Source organism: Mesocricetus auratus, unplaced genomic scaffold, assembly GCF_017639785.1.
Source record: "Mesocricetus auratus isolate SY011 unplaced genomic scaffold, BCM_Maur_2.0 Super-Scaffold_100676, whole genome shotgun sequence".
NCBI classification, from domain to species: Eukaryota; Metazoa; Chordata; class Mammalia; order Rodentia; family Cricetidae; genus Mesocricetus; species Mesocricetus auratus.
This window is the reverse complement of record NW_024429266.1, coordinates 19,073,371-19,096,214: the sequence shown is the minus strand read 5'-3', so window position 1 is coordinate 19,096,214 and position 22,844 is coordinate 19,073,371. Positions and strand designations below refer to the sequence as shown.

The 22,844-nt window shown below is 39.8% G+C and overlaps 2 protein-coding genes across 4 annotated transcripts in view; one reads left to right on the top strand and one right to left on the bottom strand.

Moving 5' to 3' along the window:
- The window catches only part of Aim2 (absent in melanoma 2), a 49,697-nt gene extending 44,194 nt beyond the window's left edge, over positions 1 to 5,503 (top strand). For all 3 annotated transcript variants that reach the window (XM_021231926.2, XM_040738450.1, XM_040738451.1), the window contains 3 exons: positions 323 to 742; positions 3,282 to 3,473; positions 4,360 to 5,503. In XM_021231926.2, coding sequence (XP_021087585.1) covers positions 323 to 742; positions 3,282 to 3,473; positions 4,360 to 4,407 — 660 coding nt within the window. In that variant the 3' untranslated portion in view covers positions 4,408 to 5,503. The remainder of the gene's footprint in view (positions 1 to 322; positions 743 to 3,281; positions 3,474 to 4,359) is intronic.
- A 3,440-nt stretch (positions 5,504 to 8,943) lies between these two features.
- Positions 8,944 to 21,896, bottom strand: LOC106021786 (pyrin domain-containing protein 3-like). The gene is given in 7 exon segments (XM_021231881.2): positions 8,944 to 9,241; positions 10,898 to 11,086; positions 13,389 to 13,805; positions 15,490 to 16,479; positions 19,403 to 19,539; positions 21,509 to 21,793; positions 21,893 to 21,896. Coding segments are annotated over 7 exon segments (2,100 nt in total). The 3' UTR covers positions 8,944 to 9,163.
- Between the last annotated feature and the right edge of the window lie 948 nt (positions 21,897 to 22,844).

Here is a 22,844-nt window from a genome sequence, read left to right as displayed (position 1 = left end):
GAATCAAAAGAAAACAGGATCAGGTTCTGCCTCTAGCAATGATTCAGGTTTTGCACACACTCTTTTCATAGACTACATGGCAAAGAAGGCTCCTGACTCAGAAATTCTGTCTCCAGAGTCAGTTCTATTGCCCCCCCCCCATATAACATGAGAGGTATCCCTTTTAAGAAATCTAGATAATTCCAAGTCTAATCTTTTCTGGACTTCTCCATCTTCCCTTCAGTTCATCATTTTCTGGCTTGCTGGGGTTTATCTTGAGTGAAGGCCACCTCAATTGCAGTGTTGACCCATAGCTAACATCTCTTCTTCTCTGTTGTCACAGCCTCAGAAGAAGCAGATCATGGCAGAACAGGAAGCCACCAGAAAAGGTTTACAGAAAGATCCCCTGGCTTTATTGGTACTGAAAGCTACGACTCCTTTCGAGTGTGAAACTCGGGAAGGGAAGCAAACGATATTCCATGCAACAGTGGCCACACCGACAAATTTCTTCTTCGTAAAAGTTTTAAATGCACAGCTTAAAGATAAGTTTACCCCACAAAGAACAATTGAAATATCAAACTATCTTTGGTACAGGAGCTTCTTGGAGGTGACCAGCTCCTCAACTGTGGTTGAGGCTGATGCTGACCACCAAGTTTGTGTTCCAAATAACATTAGGGAAAAAGCTGGGAGAACTCCCATGATTAAGAAGCTGAAGACTCAGCCTAGTGGAACAATTGTCAATGGGATGTTTAAAGTCCAGAAGGTAAATCTTTATGTACAATTCTATATTGGTTGGTAAAAAGAATGCAACAGTTATTCTAAGCTTTTTTTTGTTGTTGTTTTTTCGAGACAGGGTTTCTCTGTATTGTCTCAGAGGCTGTCCTGGAACTCACTTTGTAGACCAGGCTGGCCTGGAACTCACAGAGATCCACCTGCCTCTGCCTCCCAAGTGCTGGGATTAAAGGTATGCACCACCAATGCCTAGCCAACAGTTATTCTAAGCTTTAATGGAACTCTAGAAATTATGTTTCAGTGTTCTTCTCCCTGTATAAAATATGAAACAAGTAAATCAATGAAATAATTGAGTTTAAACAACTTTGACAATCAAGAAAAACCCAATTTAATACAATTAAGAATTTGCAGGATGAGAATTTGCCAAAACTTCTATGCAAAGCTCACAAAAGTTTTATTTTATATGTATTTTTGTTTGTTTTGTCTTTTGAGATAGGGTCTTACTGTGTAGGTTTAGCTGGTCTGGCACTTGCCAAAATTCCCCTGCCTCTGTGTCCTGAGTGTTGAGACCCACATGTGAGCCACAACAGCCAGCAAAGGTTTTATTTTACTTTAGTTTTGTGGTTTTTCGAGACAGGGTTTCTCTGTATTGCTTTGGAGTCTGTCCTGGCACTCACTCTGTAGACCAGGCTGGCCTCGAACATACAGAGATCTCCTGCCTCTGTCTCCCGAGTGCTGGAATTAAAGGAGTGAGCCACCAAGGCCTGGTGGCAGAAGTTTTCTTTTGAAGCCACTTTTATTTATGTTTTCAATCCTTGTAACCTCTGAAACACAGACACAGCTATTTCCCCCTCTGTGTTGCTCTTGCACACTTATTACCATCCGCATTCAAAGCCACTTTTGTTTTGAGGAGAGGTGTGCTCTTTGATGAGCTAGAGGACTAATAGAAGATAATGGGAGAGTTAGCAGGGAATCCTAGCTAGATGCCACGTGTCTTTGTCAGGGTTTCTGGTGCTGTGAAGAGACACCATGACCCCAGCAAATCTTACAAAGGAAAACATCTAATTGGGGCTGGCTTATAGGTTCAGAGGTTTACTCCATTATCACCATGGCCCAGAGCTTGGTGGATGCAGGCAGACATGGTGCAGGACAAGTAGCTGAGAGTTCTACATCTGGACCCACAGGCAACAGAAAGAGAGAGTGAGCCACTGGACCTGGCTAGAGCTTCTAAAACTTCAAAGCCCAGCCCCAGAAACACAGTTCCTACAGCAAGATCACACCTATTACAACAAGGTCACATATCTTAATCGTTTCAAATAGTGCCACTCCCTATGAGCCTGAGGGGGCCTTTTTTCCTTTTTTAAAATTTAAATTAGAAACAAGCTTCTTTTCCATGCCAATCCCAGTTCCCTCTCCCTCCCCTGCCCCTCAAAGATCCCCTATCTCATCCCCTTTCTGCTCCCCAGGGAAGGTGAGGCCTTCTATGGGGGATCTTTAAAGTCTGTCATATCATTTGGAGCAGGGCCTAGCCCTCCCCCATGTGTCTATCCTTCTATGTGGAGTGGGCTCCCAAGGTCCATTTGTGTGCTAGGGATAAATACTGATCCACTACCAGAGGCCCCATAGATTAACCAGACCTCCAAACTGACATCCTCATTTAGGGGGTCTGGAACAGTCCTGTCCTGGTTTCCCAGCTGTCAATCTGGGGTTCAGGAACTCCCCCTAGTTCAGGTCAGCTGTTTCTGTGGGTTTCTCCAGCATGGTCTTGACCCCTTTGCTCATCACTCCACCCTCTCTGCAACTGGATGGAAAACTATCCTTGTGTGAACAATTTTCTGGCCTAGTACAAATCCTAAAGGACCACGGGGAACTTGTTGATTTCTGTACCTAGTAGTGAGATGAGGTTTTCTAGTCCTTTCAGAAAAGGTAATGGGAGAAGATTATCCTCCTTGGAAATTTAAAGTATAAAAATACCTGTTTTTAACCCTTGAATTTTGAACCTTCTGTTTGGTCAACTACCCATAATGTCTATTTACATGGCCAATAAAACTGACTTTCAAATGCTGTCCATATTTTACATATGTCACCAGCATCTGGTCCCTTCTAATCTGCACTTGAATGTGAATGATTTCCTGTCTTTGACTTTTAACTTGTAGATTTGTTCACTAGGTCTTTTACTGTTAGCTCATGTTTCTCTGGACTTGTTTCACCAAGCGACCTTCCTCCTAACCACAAGGTCTTCCTTTCCCCTGGCTGCCTCCTATATACTAGCCCTGGAGAAGACTTCCCCTTTATTAGTTGTTTCTATGAGCCATCCTGGCTTCCCAAAGGGAAAAAGGCTTGGGACCAGAAAGATGTATGCAAGAAGCAACATGATTTTTGTAAGACTCTCCTACCTCCTTCACCAGGATTTTCTAATACCTGTTAGGTAGAAACCTTCTAGTTTGGAAGCTGGAATTGCTCCTAATGCTTCTTTTAGAAAGCTGCTCCCATCTTGTCTGATGATTGATTTACATGCTGCTCTTCCTTAGTCACCTCAACAGAGCTTGGTTGTTGTCTTCCTTTCACAGGTAATAGAGCAAAGAAAAGATAGAGTGCTATATGGTATCCATGACAACACAGGGGAGATGAACCTGTTGGTGCTTGGAAACCAGAATCAAGAAAAATGCGAGGAAGGAGATAAACTTAGACTCACATTCTTTGAGGTGTCAAAAAGTGGAGAGAAAATACAGCTGAAATCGGGACCCTACAGCTTCCTTAAGGTATGGAAGAATGTTAGTTCTCAAAAAAGGACATTATTTTGTGTTTTCTGTCAGAAATCTGAAAAGAGGCTGTTGAACAGGATATGACAGAGAAGACCCCCAATATGTAGTGAGCACATCTACATCTCACAGAACCGAGGAGTCTGTCTTTAGAAAATTCACATCCTAGACACACAATTAAAAACTCATAGGTGTCACATACAACTCTGTCCCTCCCTCTCTCCATACCTCCCTCCCTTCCTCCCTTTGTCCCTCCCTCCCTCCCTTGCTCTCTCTGTCTCTGTCTGTCTGTCTGTCTGTCTGTCTGTCTGTCTGTCTGTCTGTCTCTCTCTCTCTCTCTCTCTCTCTCTCTCTCTCTTTCTCAACTCCACAGTGAGTTTTCTTAAACACAGTCTAAGTTTAATGAAGGCAACTTGACTGAAGTTGCACAAATATTGTGACAAATGCAGTTAAAAGTCAGACTAACTCCTTGAAAACAAATTTCTGAGGCAGTCCAACCATTCGTGCTTATATCATAGTCCAGGGCAGTTAAGTAAGCTGTCACACCCTTGTTCTTATCCTATTGACACAGCTTTGCTCTCTTCCCCTAGCTTTGCTCTCTCTCCTCCACTCAACAGTGTTTGTATGGACAGTTGCCTCTCTCTGTAAGTTTTAGATAGAGACCTGAGAAATCTTTATCTGTGCCCTTCTTAGGTAGGAATGCATGTGTTTGGAGCTTATGTACTTCAGGAGAGTCATCTAAGAGTGAAGGAATTAAGGGGGTATGAGGGAGGGGGAGGAGATATGATGAAAAGGGAGGTACATTTCAGGAGAACACAGTAATAGGAAGTAGAGAAGAATTAATTGATCAATGATATCTCAGTCTACATCTTTCTTCTCCACCTAGGTTATTAAGGCCACAAAGCCAAAAGCTGAGAAGAAAACTATGAATTGAAGTCAAGTCATCTAAACAGCATTTGTTAAAGAATTATAATACTGCTTCTTGAATCAGATTGAGCTGCCTGAGGAGAGCAATTTACCGGCTCATCATCCTATCCCATTAGTTCAAAAAGGATAAATACTAGAAAAATCCTCTGTCAGATGTATAGCAAAACAAAACAAATACAAAACCTGATAAAAATCATAATACCAGGCACGAGAAACCCTCTTTTGAGTAGTTGGTCAGGGTTGTCTAAGAGACTCCCCAAACATTACAGGCTATTGCCATTGCTAATGCTATTGACCCCCAGATAGGGTGATAAGTTTATGCTGATGACGATACCACGCACTTCAGACATGGGATTCAGAGGCCTGAACTGTAACTGACCTGACAGTCTTCTACCCAAGGATTATCTTTCATGATCCCAGAAGGTGCCATACAAGCTTCCAAAAGAGGGAAGCAACCATCAGTAACACCCAGCTGTGATGACTAAGAACCATAAAAATGACCAGCATGGCAAAATAACCGTAAGGGTGAATACCTTAGTGGTAACCAACAATTCTTTAGTTGGACTTAAGACCCACTCAACAAGGAAGAAATCATTCCTGAAACCTAGCCGGATCCCCTAGGGCTAGTGAAATGAATTTTAAAGAAGAACCTAGTAACACCACTTTACTAAACCAGCATAATCCCTAACTACACTCTAGGTATTTGGCCTTATACACATAGATAAGTGTAGTCCTTATCCCTCATGAAGAAAATTTTTGCAATAGATAGAGACCATTACAGAAAATCACAACCATCAAGATGTAGAGTTGTATATCCTCCCAGTCCCAGTGGATATATCTACAGCAGAACTGTTGCACCTAAGTTTCAGGGAGCATTGTGGAAGAGGAGACAGAAAGGTTGTCATTCATGGCTTTGTCAGAGGAGCAGCAGATGACAATTGAGCTTCAGGCATTCAGCTCACCACAGTGCAAGGCACTGATGGGTGAATCTTCAATAGGCAAGGCATCAAGGGCTTCAGGTCCATAATGTCTCATGCTACTGCTATGTCTTTTCATGCTTGCCACTGCCATTTTTCTTTGGTATCTGGCATGGTGTGAATGGGCATGGGGCGGGGGGGGGTCTCCACTGTCTTTAATGTAGTGTGATTATCTCTTAGGAATATCCCATTGTACTGGGCATTTTCCCCTGTGGATTGTTATCAAGGTGATTTCCTCTTAAGCTTTATTTGAGTAATGAAGTAATTAACTGAAGTAATGGTGTTATACAATACAGTGTTAGTTGAAATAGAATTTGGGTGATTAAGGGTTTCTAACAAATACAGTAATGGGTTATATAGCTACATAGATTATATAGATAGTTAGTTTAGTGTGAAAGTTAATATAGGTAAAAGTAGGATATAGTGTTGCTCCTGCCCCGATAAGGCAGGGGCTGCAAAGGGTAGAAAATAGGAAGTGTCACACAGCTTGTGAGTTTCACTTGATGAGTCATATAGACTGTGGTTTAGGTTAAAGATTAAGGAAAACAATAGAGTCCCAGGAGTTGAGCTAGCTCAAGTTTTTTCTTTTCTTTCTTTTTTTTTTCAAATCTTGATGTTGGGAAATATGGGTTTCAGTGTACAACATAACCGGGGGGAAAAAGCTTTAAATAATGACTTTGTATAACTAAAAAACAAAGACTTGGATGGTTAGTTAAGATAAATATACAGGACTCTAAAATCTGAAAGTTAAACAAGTGGCCTATTTTTCTGGCAATTATAAGAGCTACTGCCTATGTAAATGGTTGTGGCTTAAAGGCTCCTGATCTGTGAGAAGTCTACAAGATAAGCATTTGACTGAGTGTGGGTTTCTCAGGAAATGCACAAATTGTGGTTGAGAAACACAATGGAGTTGAGCTGTTCGAGAAAAATATGTTTTTACGGTGATTATGCAGTGACTGTGTAACTTTTGGTCATAGGGAACACCCTTGTCTTTGTAATTGACTTAGTATGGGGAATAGAAAAAGATACCCTTGACTTTGTAATTGACTTAGAGTGGGGAATAGTAAAAGGGTCTGAAAAATAAAGGAGCAGAAGCTTTTATCCTTCAGAAAAGAAGTCTGTGTGCTTTTCTTGCCGACTCTGTGTCTTGTCCCCAGTCTCTCTGACCTTCTGTAGGTTGTAAGAGCCACAGCTTGGCTTTCCAAACATACACATATACAGAACTGTTTGCCCCACGTGGCCCCTGCCCTAAAAATACAGATAAATGAGTCTGTCTGAATTCTAATACAATCTTATTTATATACACGGAAACTTGAAATTCATATAATTCCCTCAGCCACACAATATTATCCTTTGGTTTTTTTCCCCTGAACATCTAAAAAATGTAAAAGGTACTTTTAGTTTATTGGCTATTAAAAAGCAGATAATCTAAATAAAAACAGGTAAGAGACCAACTTTGCCAATTCCCGATCTTTTTTTTTTTTTTTTTTGGTTTTACGAGACAGGGTTTCTCTGTATTGTTTTGGAGGCTGTCAGTCCAGCCTGGCCTTGAACTCACAGAGATCCACCTGTCTCTGCCTCCCGAGTGCTGGGATTAAAGGCGTGTGCCATCAACACCCGGCTGCCAATTCCTGATCTTAAGCAAAGATACTACAAATGTTTACAAAATATTTGAAAGTAAAGTATATAGGCACAAATACAATATCTGAGAGGGAAAAGTTAAGAGTATAATACTGGTTGCAAGGTCTTAATACAGCATATAAAGCAGTGTAATATTTTTGAAATATATCTTGTGTGATTAAAAGTAGATATTGTGAGTCATAGTGAAGTAATTAAAATGTTTTTATAGATAGGTAAATAATACAATGACATTGTGATGTTAAGGTCAAAATAAGCCTATAGAGTACATGAAGGCAACATCCCTCACATGTCTACAATATACTGTTTTATCCATAAAAGTATAAACACAAAGCAAAACATAGAAATCATATTTTTCTACAAATACTACTAAAACAATTAGGTATCCACGTTAAAAATAATGGGCCCAATTCATAACTAACAAAATTAACTAAAAAAGAAAATAATTGCCTCAGCTGTAAAAAATCTCGAGCTTTAAAATATCCGACTGGATTCTCTATGACTTGTATTTATGCAAAATTTCTTCTCTGTGACTCTACAATACAGTCTACACAAGCTAGGACGTCTTAGGATTTGTTTTGTATCCTGTTATGTGGTGATTTTTAGACAAGCTTCCCTGGGCTGCTGAGCAGAATGTGTGTTCATTTCAGTTCAGTGTTCTGCATGTATCTGTTAGATCTAGTTGATGAATAATGCCATTTAATTCTGAAATTTCTCTACATTTTCGTCCCAGTGGCCTGTCTACTGGGCAAAGGGGTGTGGTGAAACCATCTGCTATTACTGAGGTGGGGATAATTTGTGTCTTGAAGTCCAGTAGCATGCTTTTTGTGAATTTGGGTGAGCCAGAATTTGGCACATAGATGTTTAGTAGTATCGTGCTAGCTAATTGTTTCCTTGATTAGAGTATGCATGCCTTCTTTATGTCTCCTGAAACTGTTTCCTAGCCAGATCAGTAATCTTACAACTTTGATCACTTCATTGGATCGGCTATGGTAGCAAAGAAAATGAGATTCTGTGATGAAGTGATATGATGACTAAACTAATTTTTATAAATAAGTAAATATATGAACATACATTAACCTAGGCATTCATGTAACTATACTTATGTAAATATGTAAATAACCATGTCTGTGTGTAAATATAAATATATAAACACATGTATATGCTATTAGCATAATATTAGGCAAGAATATATAATATCTGTCATCTAAAGGTAGTATAAGACACATAATCAGAGAGTGAAAGTGAAGCAAGGTATCGTGATTCTTGGATCTTTGGACACAGTATAAAATGGTAGAACTTCATTGATTCCCGTTGGAAATGAATAGCCTTGTGACTTAGAGTAGCGAACTGTGCTTTCTGTTCCCAGGGTCTCCAGACTTTTGCCCCTAACACACACAGCCCTGTTATCTGCCTTTCTACTCAAAAGTAAGTTGCCTTCAACATCTGCCTGATATAAGTCTTTGCTGGGAATAACTCCCAGTAGCTCTACACACACGCAAGTGTAAACGGGAACTTGGATGGGAGAGCTACTGACAAACCCTGGGATAGGAGTAAACTATGAGTAAGCGAGTGGACTCCGTCCCTTTCACAGGGCTGGCAGTTCTAGCATACTAGTGCCTTCACCAAACCACTAGACAATCCTCATTTGGTAAAGTAATCACTATCTTTTCCTCAGTCAATGAAACCCCTCCTTGGAGAATAAGCCTTGATAACTACAGTACAGACTGCTCTCCAGACCCTACACTACTTTTAAGTCGATTTCTCTTCATGGAACACAGCCTGAGGCCTATGTCTTTGGATGTCCCACCCAAAGTACAAGTTGGCATGTTTGTCAAACCCTGTTTGTTTCACTATGATCTGCACAGCACAAGCTATATACTTCATAATTTATAAACAGATGAAAAAGACTCCTGGGGAAGACCCGCTTTCGATAAAATGTTTATTATTCTTTTTTTCAAGTTTTGAAACATATATGTGGAAAATATGAAATCTAAAATATATGAAGAACAAAGTCAAAGAGCACTATTCTCTAGAATTAAGAGCCTCATTTTATATATATTTTACTTCATTATAAGCTGTATACACTTTTTTCTGTACCTGCATCTTATTACCATAGACATCATTGCCAAAGTTGTTCAGCTGTCCTTAAATTGGAGTGTAGGGATTTTCCATAAGTAAACGAGGATTGGGTGGCTCTAAGTCTTTTGTCCTAGCCTGGATGACCTTGAAGAAGAAAAGAATAAAGTCAGATCAGCTGAGATGCAGCTGGCCACACAACTGTTTCCTCACACTCTATGAATCACTCCTCTTTCCTTACCTAACTCCTTTACTGAATCTATCCTGGGAATCAGCTTTGCTCCCAGTGCTTGAGAATATAAAATGAGCTAGTCACACCCTACCAGGCATGAGCACAGACAGAAGAGCAGGAGATATGGTGAAGGAATAGTAGGGATGGAGAAACCGCAGAACCAAAGTGGAAGACACCATCACACAGATGGTTACTAGGACGGCACAGAAAGCATGCCTGAAGCCGCTGCAGGGGTTTGGGGGGAAGTTTGGAATGTTTGACTTATGGTCCTGAGAATAAGGGAGATCTGAAAGCATTTCCTGTGATTGAATAGGTCAGTTCTTATATTTCCTCTATGTATTATTGCTAGTCTTTGGTGGTGTTTAGTGAATCCCACTGTGTGACAAGAAACTGGACTTTGGTTCTTTGTGCTCTAATTTGTTTAAGGCATCCTTGTGAAACATATGGTATTTGTTGTGAGTTCTGTTCATGATCCTTTGTGATGAACATTATTTCCAAGTTGTACTTGGGAGGGATCAAGTATAGGTCTGCTAAAAGAGTATAGCAATAAAACGACTCCTAGTGACTTTCTGCTATACCTATAGATCAGGGTCTCACTCAGCCTTCACCAGAGAGGCTCCCTCCTGCAGTAGGTGGAAACTAACACAGAGACCTAAATCCAGACAATATGCAGGTAGTGAGAAACTTTGGAACATTCAGTGCTAAATGGGATGCTTTCATCAATCCCCAACTCCCCCCAGAGCTCAGGAAACAATGTGGAAGAGGAAGAAGAAAGACTGCAAGAGAGAGGTTTGAAAGACACCAAGGAAACAAGACCTCTAAACATAACAGGATCGGCATAAGAGCTCACACAGACTGAGGCAGAACTCACGGGGCACGCACAAGTCCAACACAGATGGAATCCCAACACTGTGAGGGGGAAGTGGATCCAAGTTCCCATCCCTAACCAAAAAAAAACCCCATTTCTAACAGACAACTGATGCAAAGGAAAAATTAGTTTCCTCTAATGGAATCTCATTGCGTGTACAAACCATTCTTAAAAGTTGATGGCCAACTCAAAATGAATTCAAAGGTAGTTTTGGATATTTTGTTGTTGTTACAAATTTATTTGAACATTTTTTAATGCTACTGGTATTTTGCTTATATATTATGGTTTCTGATCTCTCGTTTCTATGGTGTGGATGTGCGTATGTGTGTGTGTGTGCGTGCGTGTGTGTGTGTGTTGCTCCTGCTTTTTCTTTTTGTTTATTGTGGTTATTTTGTTTTGCCTGTTTGTTTCCTAAAGATAAAGAGAGAAAATAGGGATGGAGTTGGGTGGATTGGAAGGTGGGGAAGGATCTGGGAGGAGATAAGGAAGGGGAAACTGTGATAAGAACATATTCTATGAGAAAATATTTTCAAGAAAAAAAAGCAAGAGGAAGCAAACAAAAATAACCTGTTTGAAAATGATAGTAAGAAAATGTTTACATATATTAATGTCATAAACTGGATCTACTTTCTGTTGCAACCAAGTCTTAGCAGAGTATTAAAAGTGATTACTAGCAAAAATGACAATTCCTTAGACCACACACCTGCAAGTAACTGTGCCTCCCGGATCTCAGCTGCCACTTATCCATACTTAAGCTCAATTCAAAGCAGAAGAGTCGAAGTTTATCCCCTGGTTCACAGTACATATTGGTGAACTTTCCGTGTACCACCACTTCCATTTTCCCTGTTATATCTTCTATTCCATAGTAAATGAATTCATTCTTCACTGTTTTCTGAAAAAGAAATAATTAACATTAATCTTCTGAGAAATCTGTATTGTTACTTCTATGAGACATAAATACTGTTGTCTCTGATAAGGCAAATACAGGCGTAGGTTTAGAATTATGGGTACAAGACAGTTTCAGGGGTTCTCGTTCCCAAACCAGAAAATGTCTCTCAAGCTTTTACTTAAGGTCTTTATCCTATAGGTTGCTATAGAAAAAAACTTTCCTTCTACCATATTGATAGAGATGAGAGGCAAGTAACTCAAGTAACCCTTTGCACAAATATATATGTTTTCTCTTATTTGTGGATATTAGCTCCAAATCTTTAGGTGCAAGTAAATAACCTAGAATAAATGCAGATCCTAGAGAAGTAAAAAGGGACCATAACAGAAATATTAAGGATGGGAATAGGAGGGCACCGTATCTATGAAGGAAGAAATGGGAAAAAATGACTGGGGGACACTCACCTGGGGTGGAGGAGAAATGACAACACAGACGGAGATGGAAGGAGGAGATACAATTAACATTAATGATGTATGGAAAAGCCATAGTGGAATATATATTTTGTTCTAACTTAAATTACATATAACATCACACAAACACACACGCACACATGCACACTTATATGTAGTTTGATTGAAGTTATTGCAATTGCCTACCCACCAAAAAACAAACAAACAGAAAACCTCCTAAACTATCAACAAAAACTCCAGTACCAGGTATGGAAAACTTCCTTTCAACCTGTTAATCAGGTCAGTGCAATAGACCCCCATAACAATATAGGCTCCTGCCAGGCGAATGTTAAACACTTTTGCTGAAGATATCACATAGTTGAGACACAGAATTTGGAGTAACTGATCTAGATTATCTAGAAGCCTCCTCACTGATGATTTATTCTTATAGTTTCAGAGGCAGCTAAAGAGAACAGCAATGAATAGCCCTATCTCAGGTATACCGACAATGAGCCACAACAATGATAAGCATGGCAAGATATCCTGAAAGGTGAAATAGTGGCACTTATATCCTGTAAGTAACCAACAGTTACTTTACTGAATGTAGATTCCACTCATTAGGAAGGAATATGAATGCAGCACTGTAAGTTGTTGGGACGTGGAATCTAGAGGAAGACCCCCTGCCACTTGCCTGAACCAGTATAATTTCTAACTGCATTCTAAATACTTTTCTGTTAGTATTCAGGCATATGTACAGGTCTGTCCTTGGGGTTCTGACAGGATACACCATCAGATGCATCCACGAAGAGCACCACCTGTTCACATTCACTACATTCCCTTTTAAAAGGCCTCTGCCCACCTCCCATCTCTCTATTTTTCTCCCTCTCTCTGTCTCTCTCCTCTTTCTCTGCTTTTATTTCCTGTCCCTGGAGACCAGTCTTCCCCCCTTCCTCATTTTTATGATCCCTTTCCCTAATTAAAAGCCCCTCCACATGAACCCTGTCTCACAGTATCTTCTCATGCAGCTTTTAAAATTACAGGTACAACCAGGTAATCCATCCAACCTCTCCCCCCCAAAGCTTCTTTGAGCAGCAGATGGAGACCATTACAGGAGGCCACAACTGGTCAAAATGCGAGATCAAAGGATCATAGAGTGCCCTCCCCCAATTAATATATTTTAAACATAATATATGCACTCTAGTCTCACAAATTATCACAGAAGAGGGGACAGGAAGAATGTAAGAACCAGATATCCAGGCTATTTCATTCATTTTACATACCAACCACAATTCACCCTCCCTCCCTTATTTCTGCTCCCCCCAACCTTTCCCAAACAAACCCCCATCCACTCCTCAGAAAGGGTAAGGCATCCATGGGGAGTCAACAAAGCCTGGCACATTCAGTTGAAGTAGGACCAAGGCTCTCTTCCCTGCATTGAGGCTGAGCAAGGCATCCCACTACAACTTGCTTTCTTATTCTATTTGTCACAACAATTACCCAGTTAAGGGCTCCAACTATTAATTATAATTAAGTTATTTCTGATATGTGTAGGGAAGAATGCAAACAGACAAGATCTTAAGGATATGTATTGATATCAAATGCTATAAATGGATCATTACAATTAGCAAAATACTGGCTTTTGTGTGGAGTCTCTTTGTAAAACATTTCATGGTGATACTACGATAACAATGTGAAGAGACTATCCCATGTCTTAAATTGGGAAAGTCCACTTTCCTCTTCCTGATCAGGGAGGCCTTGGTTTCTTGTGTACAGAAAAATCGACCACATCCAATCTGCCAAGTTAAGACTTAAAATCCCAGGTTGCAAATGAAATTTTACAAAATAACCCAAAGGCTTACCGTATATACTGCAAACACTCCATTCACAAATGTTCCTCTTCTTTGTGTACAAATAGTATTAATTTTGGGAGTTGCATTGGCTCTTTGTCTCAGTGAAAGTGGGATATTCATCATATTGCTGCCATTCACCTCAGATACACTGGAGGCTCTGTGTATTTCTAAAAAACCATTGCGGCCAATATAATCTGAGATGACAATGACTTTGTTGGTGATGAACTTCTCCTTTAGGACTTTGTCAAAAACCTTCACTCTGAAGAATTCAGTCTCAGTGGCCACTGTGGCATGGAACATCATTTTGTCTTCTCTCATGTCATATGTAAATGGTTCTGTTGCTTTTAATACCATCACTTGTTTGGGACCTTCCTGATGTCCATCTTCCTCCGAAGGTTGCTTTGATATGGTCTTCAGTCTTGGTTTCTGCATGGAATGTACATGGGAAAACCAGGCACAGTTAAGATAGACACTAGGGAATATTTTTATTAGACATACTGGAAAAAATCTAACCAATTTCTGATGTGCTATGGTGTAAGTGATGGGGAATAAATAGAGATCTGGGCAGTAACTCCAGAATGTACTAATTACTCACAGTAGGTACATAGGTTGTATTAATATTTCATGGTGTTTGGGAATGCATTCAAGGCCTCCTGAATGCCAGACAGATTATTTTCCTGTGAGCTACATCGTGAGTCTAACAGCATATTTTAAAAACTTAAGTTACAAACCTTTACACACACACACACACACACACACACACACACACACACACACACAGTACTGTCTTACTGCCTTGTAAAATAGGCTTAGGTAGACAGCCACTGGAGGCACCCCAGGGCTCTGCTAATCTGAATAATTGAGACTAGAAGCTCTTCCACTTGCATCAGAGCGGCCCTGGAGGAGAATCCTAGATTTGGAAAAGGAAGGAAGAACAGTAATTTGACAACCTCTCTGTCTCCCCAGTACTTGGCAGCCTGCACAATACACTCCTCTCTTCCTTTTTCCCTCTCTCCCTCCTTCCTTTCTCCCTCCCCTCTTTCTTTTCCCTCCTACTCTTCCATACCTCTCTCCCTCCTCTTCCTGTCTTTGAGACAAGTTCTTCATATGTATTACTGGCTGACTCTGCATTTGCTAGGTAGATCAGGGTGTGTGGCCTTGAACTCGTAGAGGTCCACCATTCTTTTCTGGATTTAAAGGTGTGTGTGTGTGTGTGTGTGTGTGTGTGTGTGTGTGTGTGTGATCACAGAACAACATTGGGTGCTGGTTCTTACCTTCTACTTTGTCTGAGACAGGATCTCTCTAGCTGAGTTCTGGGAGTACCTAACAAGCAGGCCTATGAGTCTCTGTGGATTCTCTTGTCACTGCCTTCAGCCTCTGCCTTGGGACACATGGGTTTATACACATGGATATTACTGTGTCCAGATCTTTTAAAGGTCGTGGTGATTCAAGTTCAGGCTGTCAGGCTTATGTGGCAAGTTCTTTTATCCACTAAGCCATCCTCCAGGCCTGCTTAAATAAAAATTTAAAACCATAGTCTATAGAAAAATATGTGCATTGTGATGCAAATCTGGTAAAGGACACTCTTCTTATATATAACAAAAGATAAACAAGATTAAATAATGAAATGTGGCATTTTCTAAAGAGAGTCTAGATAGTTTAAAACTTACTTATTTTTGTGTATTAGCTACTTTCCTAAGTTTTCTAAAATGATACTAGTATAATTAAAAGATGAAAAAGAAATCATTGGTGATACATTCTGCTTAATTTTATATTTCTACATAATATTTTCCACCAAAATATTACATTTATGGTCCACCTAGTGAAAAATGTAGATGAAAGCCAAAGCAACAACAAAAAGTAAAAATAAATAAATAGTGTTAATTGTACCCTTTAAGGAACAGGGGTACTCAGGTGCTCACTGAATCATACATTTTCTTAAAGGAGCAGAACATAAGAACAGTACAAAATGAATTTAGAGAAGGAGCTCAAATCATATGATAAAACAAGTGATTCATTAAAATAAAACGTCATATATCATAGGGTGCTTAAGGGAAATTATCTGTGTTCATTCTGTTGTCATTATATGTATGAGAATAGCCATCATTACCTCCAGTGGTATTGCTGGAGACCATGAAGTAGCAGAGGAACTGCCCAGTGCATTTGCCAAAGGCCGCTGATGAGTACTACTGTTGCAGGGCTGCGTTGCTGGAGACTGTGGAGGAGACTTAAAACTGCTGGGCATTGTTGCTGGGGGGACAAGGGGGGCACTGTAACTGCTGTAAACTGTTGTTGCAGACACCGGAGGGCTCTTACAACTACTGGTCACTGTTGCTGGGGTTGCCTGAAAGGGCTGGACACTGTGGGGCACTATTGCTGAAGTTGCCAGGGAGGCCTGGTTGCTTTTGGGCACTGTTGCTGGGGTGACCTGGGGTGTATTGAAAGTGCTGGATATGGTTGCCTTAGACACCTGAGGAATTTTATAACATCTAGTCGTTGTTGCTGGAGTCACCAGAGAGGCCTGGTTGCTGCTGGGCATGGTTGCTGAGGTGACCTGAGGGGTATTGTAATTGCCAGATACTGTTGTTGCAGACACCCGGGGAATCTTATAACCTCTGGTCATTGTTGCTGGAGTCACCCGGGAGGCCTGGACACTTTTGTGCACTGCTGCTTGAGGTGTCCAAGAAGCCTGGGCATTGCTGGTCACAGTCACTGGGCTTGCTTGAAGGGTTAGGACAGAGCTGGGCACTGTTTTTGGAGACTTCAGAGGATCTTGGTGACTGTACGAAAGTGATGAAGTTACCTGAGTGGTGTGGATGCTGCTGGAGGCTGTCACCGGGGACTCCTGAGAAGTCTGGTCACTGGCAGAAAATGGTGCTGAAGGACCCCGCGATGTTGTCAATGTGGTGTGTGATATTTCTGGAGGCCCCAGCGGAGTTCGGAGGCTGCTGAAGGCTATTGTTGGAAGCTCCTGAGGAGTCTGTGGCTCTCTCACAGTTGGGCATCTGTTGGTTGCAGAAAGTTCTGGAAGTTTATGCGCTCTCTGGAATGACTTTGCTGTCCTGACGTCAGGTGATTTGGTGATTGTGTCTTCATGTTTCTGAAGGGAAACAGATGTTTAAAATTCTTTGTGTCCTGATAAATGGTTTTCAAAAATCAAATCAAATACATTTTCACATTTTCTCCCTTTAAAAATAATTCTGTTTCACCAGTTCCCCCTTCCCTGGGGGCTGCAGGGGGTATTATAGATCACATATCTTAGAGACCCCCAGTACCTAACCTCTTCCCGTGGTAATCAGAATGTCTCTTAGAAACTTGGGCACTAAATCACTGGTTTAGTTTGGAATCTCACTCTGCATGTCTTATAAAACTGGTCAAAGGTACCCTGGTCCTATTTAACTCATAGTTGTTGTATAGGCAAGATTGGCTCCCACTTATGAGTTTTTCTTCCCTCAGCTTTGTAACAAAACTGCTCCAAATTGTCTACTTTGTCAGTACACAGGAATCTTTGCCACTGCCCTTTCTGATGATCTGATTTTAAATGTGTGACAAGTAACCTGAAATAATGGACCACAGAGGTAAGATTTTGGAAAATGAGATATAGTTCAGCTAATACAGTGTTTTCCTACTCTCCACTAGATAGAACTCATTTAAATATTTGCTTAGGTAAAGATCGTTTAAATACTCATTTTGTATTTGGTTAAATGAAACTGCTGTATATATGAATACACACACACACACACACACAAACTACAAAAACAAGACTCCACAATTCCATCATATAATTTGTATATTAAGCCAGCCATACATATTTTAGTGCCTTTTAATATATTTGCCTAAACTTATATGAGGCATACGCCTTAAAAGATCTTAAATTTAGCTTCAAAGGTGAAAAGTAAAAAAATAAAAGTGAAAGTATGTGAAAGCTTTCATATGACTATCATGTCAACTATTCCTGTTTTCTTTGTGTTTCTGATCCCTTAGGGTGTAAGTCTTCTGTGACCAGAAGGAAGAAAAAAGATAAATGCAGCAGTGGTATTTCAACAATGAAAAGATGGGGCTTTCTTCATTTTGAGGATAATGCAGGCATCATAATAAACAATAAGGGGAAAATGAAAGGTTCTGCAACTCTAGTTATAAAGGAGTGTGCAGACGTTTTGCCCAGAATCACATCTAGTGAAGGCAGCATTGCTTGATCCGTTGGTGTATTTGTAAAATATATTCATTAAGAAGTCTTTGCTCCAAAAAACAGAAAAAAGAAAACAGATGATGTCATTCAAGCTGATACCATGCAAGCAAAAAGGATTATTAATGGCCTTTTCTCCAAGCTTATATTTGTTTTTAATTATATTACTATCATCATTGATGATGACAGAAAATTAAATGTGCACATTTTAGCATTCCAAGTAACTGAACCCTAAAATTTACAATGAAAAACATTGACCATATAGAGATTTTTAGTGTAATTGTAAAATGCAATAAAATAAATCAAACATTTATAAACAGCTGTCAGAGTTTGACAATGTACACTAGAGGGATGAATATTTACATTAAATACCTAAGTTAGATTTTAGCCATTGTGAAGAAGTATGGGATATCTTGAAAGAAAGGAGCATAGATTTAATATTTTTGTTAATCATGTTGTGGCTCTACTGGTAGAATGCTTGCCTAATATACAGGAAGCCCAATCAAAACTCATTTAAATATATGTAAAGATAACATGTTTTAAGTGATCAATAACACAATTATGTGATAATGCTGATGAAATCTAACTACTATATATAGTTTGTTGAGATCATAAATTATTTCTTAACAGTATATATCTTGTCAAGAGCAGAAGCTGTTCACTGAGGTCTTCATAGAAGCATTTGATAACATAATGACTGATTTTTAATTATATGTTGGAATTGAGGAGTCTTCAGTTTTTGTAGTTTCATCTCCCTTTTTCTCAAAGAAAAAAATGCATGCATTTTCAACTGGTAAGGGCTGATTTTCTCTTTTGTGTGTTAAAGATTGGAATTGGTGTCTCATGTGAGCAAAACTGGATTCCACTAAGGAGTTTTATCCCCATCCCATACAATGCCCATACAATGGTTTTTAATATTGTTTGAAGAATAATAATTTTAATACCAAGATAATTCACTCCGTGTTACTGGGTTCTGATTCTATTGATTCATTGAGAACTGAATACTCTGAACAAATGGCCAGAGAAGATCACAGGATCATCTCAATCAGGAATAGAAACATTTCATTTATGTCAATCCTCTAATCACATTTGGTGATGGGAGAACTCTAGGCTTAGATTTAGAAAGCACAAGATGATGTTTGATGCCCTTTAACAGACTTTGGGATGTCATATCCTTAAATTGGCTGCTACTTCTGCAAATGTTTTTAAAGGGAGCGAAGAGCATCTGAAGAGAATAGATGACTCGGGGGACAACAGTACTTGCTACACATATATGAGGGCCTAAGATTGGATCCCAGAAACCATAGAAAAATCTGGGCTACCCCCGAGTAGGATGGTCTCTGAAACTTGCATAGCCCCAGCTTCAGGGAGAGACTCTCTCTCAAAGGGAAAAGGAGGGGGGAGTTAAGCAGAGTACTTAAAGTCCTCCTTTGGTATCAACTAATGCATGTACACACAACTAAGCAAACCACACACACAAATATGTAAACCGCATACACACACACACACACAAAACATTTGAAGTCCTCCTTTTGTATCAACAAATGCATACACACATGTATATAAACCACATACACATGTATGTAAAGCACACACACCCACACCCACACAGAGTACACATTCACAAAGTAAGTAATGATTTTATAGTTTTGATTCAGGAAATTATATTTTAATAAAGTAGTCCTGCAGTCCTAACAAAATGAGTGACCAGAAATCATGAATTTGCTGACTCTTCACTTAATTCTGCTAAGCCCTTGGTACAGGTAAAGGGCTTAGAGTAAGTACTCAGAGAAAGTTTCTGAGGAGAGCAAGCTTAGTGAGATCTTAGACAGCATACCTCTAACGAAGGCATCTTCATAGTTGGTTCTAGTTCCAAATCTTCCTTTGTGTTGGAGCTCAGGTGGGAAGTACAGGATTCATTGTGCTTAGGTCTTTTTGAAGTGTGTTTGACTTTTCTTTGGCTCTTATTTTTAACTGATGAAATAAAGAAAAGATGAAAAACGGAATGAAGCTGTCCTGTTGTGGACAGCTGAAGTCCATCCAGTGCTCTTCTGCCTCCTGCTTATGTCTCAGCATACTTTCTGCTTGTGTTTCAGAATACTTCCTGTTGCATCTCAGTATACTTCTTGTTTGTGTCTCAGTCTACTTCCTTCTTACCTCTGCCACCAACAAACAACACAGACACAGGAACTGCATCTGGGTTTCCTTGCTTTTCTCATGTGCAATGGGCATAGGTTTCCCTTGTATGGGACTTGTATGTAAAGCAGCCAAGCCCTATCCCAGCCCTTTTAATCTGTAGTTTACTTTAAGGAATAGAAAGACAAATATAGTATGTACTCACTCATAAGTGGATATTAGCTGTAAAATCAAGGATAACTGTGCTACAATCTACAGACTCAAAAAAGACTAAGTAACAAGGAGGATTTATGGGGGACACCTAGATCCTTCTGGGAAGGGAAATAGAAGAGATTTTGTAAGTAGAATGAGAGCAGGTGGGGATTGGAACATGAGCAATCTGGTTCGGGGCCATAGGGGGAGAGTACTAAAAGGGACTTCTGGAAAGAGGGAGCATTTTGGGATCAGATAAAAAGCTGGAGCAAGGGAATCCACAAGGATGACCTCAGGTAAGAATCCCAGCAATAGTGGTTATGTAGCCTGAATACCATCTTCTGTGACTAGATTGTTGCCTAACCCAGTCATCAGAGAGGCTTCATCCAGTAACTGATGGAAACAAATGCAGTCAAACATTAGCTGAGCTCTGGGAATCCTACAGATGAGAAGGGAGAAAGGATTGTAGGAGCCAGGGGGTGTCAAGGACACCACAAAAAGCCACAGAAGCAACTAACCCAGGCTCACAGAGACAGAACCAACAACCAGGGAGTCTGCATGGTACTGACCTAGGCCTTCTGCATATATGTTACAGTTGTATAATTGGTCCTCTTGTGGGATTCCTAACAGTGAGAGCAATGACTGTCTCTGGCCCTTTTATAGGCATTTGGGATTCTATTACTCACACTGAGTCACCTTGTCCAGTCTTAATACATGGGGAGGTGTTTAGTCTTAGTGCTACTTCATATGTCATGTTTTGTTTATACTCATCAGAGACCTGCCATTGTGGGGTGGGAACAGAGGGGCAATTGGGTTGGGGAGGGACTTGGAGGAGAAACTGTGGCTGGGATGTAAAATATATACATATATAAATAAATAAATTTATTTTGAAAAAAGAAATCTAAAATTTGCATGATGTTATGACAACTTACCTTCTGCAGTTCATCCCAAATTAGAGAAACAGAGGAAGATATGGTGACCTAATCTGAGATGTGACAATGGATTAATAGTGAACTTCATTTGCTTGCCTTTTGGGTCCCTTTTATTTTCTGGTGTAAGATCTCAGCATGAACACCAGGCTAGTCTTAAACTGGAGATGTCTCTGCTCCAACCAAGTGCTAAGCTCACAGTGTGGGGCAACATGCCCACTCTCTCTTTTTTCATGTATTTTGAACCTAGTAACTTCACATCTCTTAGATTCCGGGTTCTACTTAAATATTGACTCACACTTGCTGCCATAAAATGTGTTAATGATGGTGCATCTTAATTTGGAATTTTGTTAATTGACCTAATTATTTTTAATTGTGATAATAAAGTCTTGCTTTGTAATTTTCTATCCATTCCACTGTATTAGAAGCTCTTGTTTCTCTAAGAAACTTTTGTTTTTCTTTCCTACACTCACCCCAAAGACATCTACCTCCAAATGTATTAGAATTCTTTGTAGGAAAGAAGTTGCCTAAGTTTCCAGCAACTTGTTAAGATCTGAAGTGCTGCCATTCTATAGGTCCCAGAGCATACACTGGGAAAGGGACATATCAGCCATAAACACTGCGAGGAGCTAGAAAGTTTTGGAAGGGTAGATAAAGGGTGGACATTCAGGGTGCTCCCCTATTACCTTTTGCCATCTCCTTTCTAAGTGTATCAGCAAGGTATCCAAGATCTGGAATATCTTGACACAGTTCTATCAGTATGCTCAATCCAGCATCACTTTTGAACTTTTCTTCCATTAAGTCAGCAATCTTAATTCTGTCATAATCATCTTGCATTTTCTTATTCAGTTGTAGGTCATGAATCAGTAAGGACTTAACTACTCTGAAATGGTAGTCACTGATAGACTGTAATCCTGAAAGAAGAACAATTTTCTTGTATTCATTCACCATCTCTCAAATTATGGGTGAGCCTGCAAGAGAATAACAGTATAAAGAATTACACACATAAATAGATAATTTAAAAAACAGGACATGCCTATGTGAGTGAAAAACCCATGCCACAGTGTTACCCATAGCTGTGGGTGTGAGGAAAGGAGAACTGATTACTAATTGTGCCACTGTGAAAAATGACCAGAGAGCTGCTCAGTTAATAAGTAAGTCTAAGAAATTCTTCTCTGTTGATGATGATAGTTGCCTTAGGTCTGTGATGGTTGTGATACAAGAAAACGTGGAAGTCAGTAGTTGTTACAGTGTTGGAGTATGGGCTGTGAGGTTGAAATCCTGCATTCTTTTTCCTTTATGTATAACTGATGTTAGACCTTGGTTCCTTTTTCCATTCTTTATTGGACTGGAACCTGTTCCTGCCTTGCCCATGCTTAAGTGGCCTATTAGTAAATGGGCTGCACATTCTGTCCATATATAGGAATGAGTGTTGACTGCAATAGGGTGACCCTTCCTGAGGCATTGGTCCTAATGAACTTGTCTCTTCATTAAACTGTTTCTCCTGATGTTAGACCTTGTTCTCTAGATCTTTGTACCCACAATACTCTCTGATGACAACATTTACTGGGTGAAATTATTTCAGTAGTGACCTGGTTTTCCTCCTTTTATGCTTGATTTTCTTAGTTTGTTTTCTCAACTCACAGTGCCAGGTTTCTCTGTATAGGCCATGTTTAAACCCTGCTAAAATAAGTCCATAGCTCATCAGTTTCTTAAAAATATTCCTTGCTTCTTAAAATATATTGGAATGCATTGGTTAATCTGCACCTTTCACATATTTTTCAGTTATGTTCTTGACACCACGCACTTCAGAAAACACAACACCCCTTCCTTTGCTAGGCTTTGTGAAATAGATGCTGTCTTTTTCATCACCATTCCCACATAGTCTTCCTTTTATGCCTTCTATGATAACCGTTAGGAATCAACTGAGATTTTGCCTTCTGGAAACTCTCTAAACTGCTAACTCTCAATGAACCAAATGTCTCTTCTAGATATGATTAGGAAATTCTGTACATCCTAGAG